The sequence below is a fragment of the Prosopis cineraria genome, unplaced genomic scaffold (assembly GCF_029017545.1).
Source record: "Prosopis cineraria cultivar Desert tree isolate PC_DT_omini unplaced genomic scaffold, ASM2901754v1 PC5, whole genome shotgun sequence".
Lineage (NCBI taxonomy): Eukaryota > Viridiplantae > Streptophyta > Magnoliopsida > Fabales > Fabaceae > Prosopis > Prosopis cineraria.
Genome location: NW_026555336.1, coordinates 36651056 through 36655516, shown reverse-complemented (window position 1 = coordinate 36655516; position 4461 = coordinate 36651056). Strand labels below are relative to the sequence as shown.

Below are 4461 nucleotides of genomic sequence, written 5' to 3'. Positions count from 1 at the left end.
TGTGCATAACCAGTGAACACCAATTTACAAATTCGCTGAAATCTTTAACCTTTCCTATCCATTGTAGACTTCCTTTCCAAGCAAAAGACATGACCAATACTCACTGCTATCCTCATCTTCTTCCCATGTTGCTGTCCTTCTTCTCCTTAGTCCTCTTTGTTGATTCAGTTTACATTCAAAGGTCTGGATTTGGATCTGATGATGCCGACATACTGTACCTGGGATCTGCAGGATCTCGAGCTGGTGCTGTTCAGTTCAACATGAATGCAAGGTATACTTGTCAAGTAGGATGGGCCATCTATGCCAGAAGGGTTAAACTTTGGGACTCAAATACTGGACGCGTCACTGACTTCACCTCTCACTATTCCTTCACTATAGACACTCAAGATAACATTAATTATGGCTATGGGCTATGCTTCTTCCTTGCTCCTTTTGGTTTTAAAATCCCTCCAAATTCTGCTAGTGGCTTTCTGGGCATATACAACGCCTCAACAGGTCTATCACGTGAGAGCCAGATTGTTCATGTGGAATTTGACTCTTACGCAAACGCTGAATGGGGCGAGACCATGACACATGTGGGAATCAACAATAATTCTGTTATTTCATCAGTATCTACGTATTGGAATACAACTCTACACAGCAATGATCCTGCAGACGTGTGGATTACCTACAACTCTACTTCGAAAAACTTTAGTGTATCGTGGAAATACCAGAACACGCATAGTCCTCAAGAGAACACTAGTCTTTCTTATCTAATTGATTTATCCAAGGCACTACCAGAATGGGTTACAGTTGGATTTTCTGCAGCAACGGGACCCTTTAAAGAACTCCATACTCTTCTCTCTTGGGAGTTCAACTCAACTTTGGATGACACAGAACAGAGTAAAAACAAGACTTCACTTACGGTGGTTCTGAGTACCGTTTTAGTGAGTGTTGTTTTGATAGTTGGAGGAGCAATTGTAGCGTATGCTTTACTCTGGAGAAAGAAGAAAACGAGAAGCAAAAAGGAAGATATGAACTTAACATCAATGAATGATGTCCTCGAAAGAGAAGCAGGACCGAGAAGGTTCTCTCGCAGAGAGCTTGCTAAAGCTACCAACAATTTCTCTGAAGATAGGAAACTGGGTCAAGGTGGGTTTGGCGCTGTTTACCGAGGTTATTTTCCTGACATAGATTTAACAGTTGCTGTGAAGAAGATATCAAGAGGATCAAGGCAAGGGAAAAGAGAGTACGTAACTGAGGTCAGGGTCATTAGTCAGCTAAGACACAGGAATCTTGTGCAGCTCATCGGTTGGTGTCATGAAAGAGGCGAGTTCCTACTTGTTTACGAGTTCATGCCAAATGGTAGCCTTGACGCTCATTTGTCAGGGAAGAAGCCTCCTCTTCCATGGAACGTGAGGCACAAGATAGCTCTGGGATTGGCCTCAGGAGTGCTCTACCTTCATGAAGAATGGCAACAATGTGTGGTTCACCGGGATGTCAAAACAAGTAATGTCATGCTAGATTCTAGTTTCAATGCAAAACTTGGAGACTTTGGGTTGGCTAAGCTTGTGGACCATGATTTGGGACCCCAAACAACAGGATTGGCAGGCACAATGGGTTATATGGCTCCAGAATATGTAAGTACAGGCAGGGCCAGCAAGGAATCAGATGTTTATAGTTTTGGAGTAGTTGCCTTAGAGATTGTTACAGGAAGAAAGGCAAATGATCTTATGAAGGATGGAGATGGGGTAATAGGATTGATTGAGTGGGTTTGGAATCATTATGGGAGGGGAGAGCTAGCTTTAGCCATGGATGAAAAGTTGCAGGAGGACTATAATAAGAGAGAAGTGGAGTATTTGATGATTGTGGGTTTGTGGTGTGCCCACCCAGATAAGAACATGAGGCCATCTATTAGGCAAGCAATTCAAGTGTTGTGTTTTGAGGTTGCCCTGCCCTATCTTCCTTCAAAGAGGCCTATTCCAATATATCATGCTCCCAAACCAAAAGTTATTTCTGAAATAACTTCTTTAACTACAACTTTACAAACTGGTCGTTGATTATATTCAAAATTAGTCAATACTCTTTTGTTCAATCTCATGGTGTGGTATACATAGGAATACAAATTACTATAAGTATTTTGATTCTTGGTTGTGTTGCTTTGTATATTTTGCTAATTAAGACAAATCTAAATTTGTTCCATTAGTATGAAAAAATATTCTATGTTTGCTACTTTTATCCTTGACAATGCATTATGGTTATAACATGTATTTTTTTCCCTAGTTGTACATACAATTTATTACATCCTTTACAACAATTAAGAGTGTTCAAAACTGATCAAAACCAAAAGAACTAACCCACATCTGCCAACAATCAAGTTAGGTTCAATTTTTATAATGTGGAAACTAATTGGTTTAGTTTAGGATTTGGTTTTGAGCACTAAAAACCAAATTGAACCTGAACTAGATTTGATTAAAAAAATACTATTTATTTATAAAATATCTAACTTTAATCCTAATCCAATATGAGTTTACAAATAAATCCAAACCCCTTGCCTAAACCCATTACCTATTAAATAAACCTATTAGCCCACTTCCCATAGCCCAAATGAAATTAGATAGAGGAGATGAAGAGTCTGAGAAGTGACTGTTGCATTATATCCAAAAAAAAAAACATAGAAAGAAAGAAAGAAAGAAAGAGGTGAGAGTCACAAATGGGTGAGACTTAACCAGAGAGTTGAGAATGAGATCAAGCAAACCCTTACGAGATGGGATCAACAACTTGAGAAGTTTCATTATATATATTTATCACATATGCTATGATCATATTTTTAATTATTTACAATTTAAAAGCCTAATGTATTTAATTTATCTACAAGAAGCATTTTATTTAAAATTTTTTATTATAATTTTTTCATTGTATATTAAAACATAGATACATAGATAAACATTTTCAAAGGATTCAAACAAAAATGCATGATATTAAATAATTTTAATCTTAAAAACTAATATCAATTTTTATGATTAATTATTGTTAGCACATAGAAATTTTATTATAATTTTATACCTCTATTTATAAAAAAAGAGCCAAAAAGAATTAGGCTTAATTTTAATGCATAACACCATTATTAAGATGAAAAAAGAAAAAAAATTAAATAAGCGTATTGAAGCTTGATTTGGACTTTAACCAACCTAAACCAAACAAAAAATAAAACCAAACCAAACCAATTTTTACAAGAATTGATAAAGTCTCAATTATGAATAAACCAAATGATTTGGGTTGGTTTGATTTTTGTCCAAAACCAAACTAAATTAAGCCAATGAACACCTTTATTTTACATTAGATTATGATCAGTTTTACAACTGTATGAGATCACAGTAATAAAATAACTTAGAGTATTTCATGTGTCAAAACTCACATAGAGGTGAATGTTTTTCTATTTCAATAAATTTTATTTTTAAAAATAGTAAAAATAAGAGAAAACTATGAATTAAAGAAGAAAATTAAAAATAATAAAAAATCAATAATAAATATGCAAATATTTTTCAATTAATAGAAGCATTGAAATTGAAGATTTATTCTATAGGTTACTAATTTTTATTTAATGAATTAACTTTTTTATCAATTATTATTGAATTTACCCTTATGCAACCTAAAATTATTATCAAAGTATGAAATTATAATTTTTTTTGTAATTTAAAAGTATTTTTTTTATTAAAGATAATCTTGTTCGAATTATCATCAGGCACTATAAATATGAGCCAATTATCACACATTCATAAATATATCTCTACCTCAGTTATTTGTATTTATCTCTTTAAATCTAGATTTTCTCTTTATCAGCTTTATCCATTAATTAGATACTATGTTAATCAAAATTCAGACATAAATTTATAAGTGTTAAACAAAGGATTAAAAAACTAGTATTCTGGATAATTTAAATAAAATAGCTTTGGAGGCTTTTAAATAAAAATAGATTTCTGCGTGATAGTCACGCATTACCCTTCGTCTCTTCCCCTTTTAAATATTTTTCCTCCACCGCCCCCACCCCCAACCCCCGCCCCCGCCGAGGGCCCTCCTCGGGGCATCTGTCTCTGTTCTGTCTTCTGAAACTCACGCTATGTATCACGCTTCGTACTCTCTCCTCCTTCGTAGCCAAGCAAGTCGAACTCGCGTCACTTCCTTCCTCCATTTCCAGCAGCGTCCACGACTTCTCTCTTTACAGATCTGGTCGACTCTGATAGAAGCGCGTCCGCGGTGTTCCGACGCGGGAAAACATCAGAGTGCCCTTATCTGTGGGCGGACTAAACATAAGCGTTAATTTTCTTTCTTTCACCACAAAATACCAAAATACGTGAAAGCATGTTAAATTTATACATGACTCAACCTATATATATGACATCTAAGTTCAAGAATAGACATTTAATAAATTATTAGGCAGAAATTAAGTCTATCAAGTTAGAAGAAAACTACAAGAGAAAG

General features: G+C 35.0%; 1 protein-coding gene across 1 annotated transcript; it reads left to right on the top strand.

Moving 5' to 3' along the window:
* LOC129311754 (L-type lectin-domain containing receptor kinase IX.1-like) lies at nucleotides 1–2160 on the top strand. The gene has a single exon (XM_054954204.1). The coding sequence runs from the start codon at nucleotides 90–92 to the stop codon at nucleotides 2037–2039; it is 1950 nt and encodes a 649-aa protein (XP_054810179.1). The 5' UTR covers nucleotides 1–89; the 3' UTR covers nucleotides 2040–2160.
* The last annotated feature ends 2301 nt before the right edge of the window (nucleotides 2161–4461 follow it).

What these genes read in the sequence shown, in the direction of transcription:
- LOC129311754 (XM_054954204.1), top strand. Translation starts at nt 90, where the DNA reads ATGACCAATACTCACTGCTATCCTCATCTTCTTCCCATGTTGCTGTCC.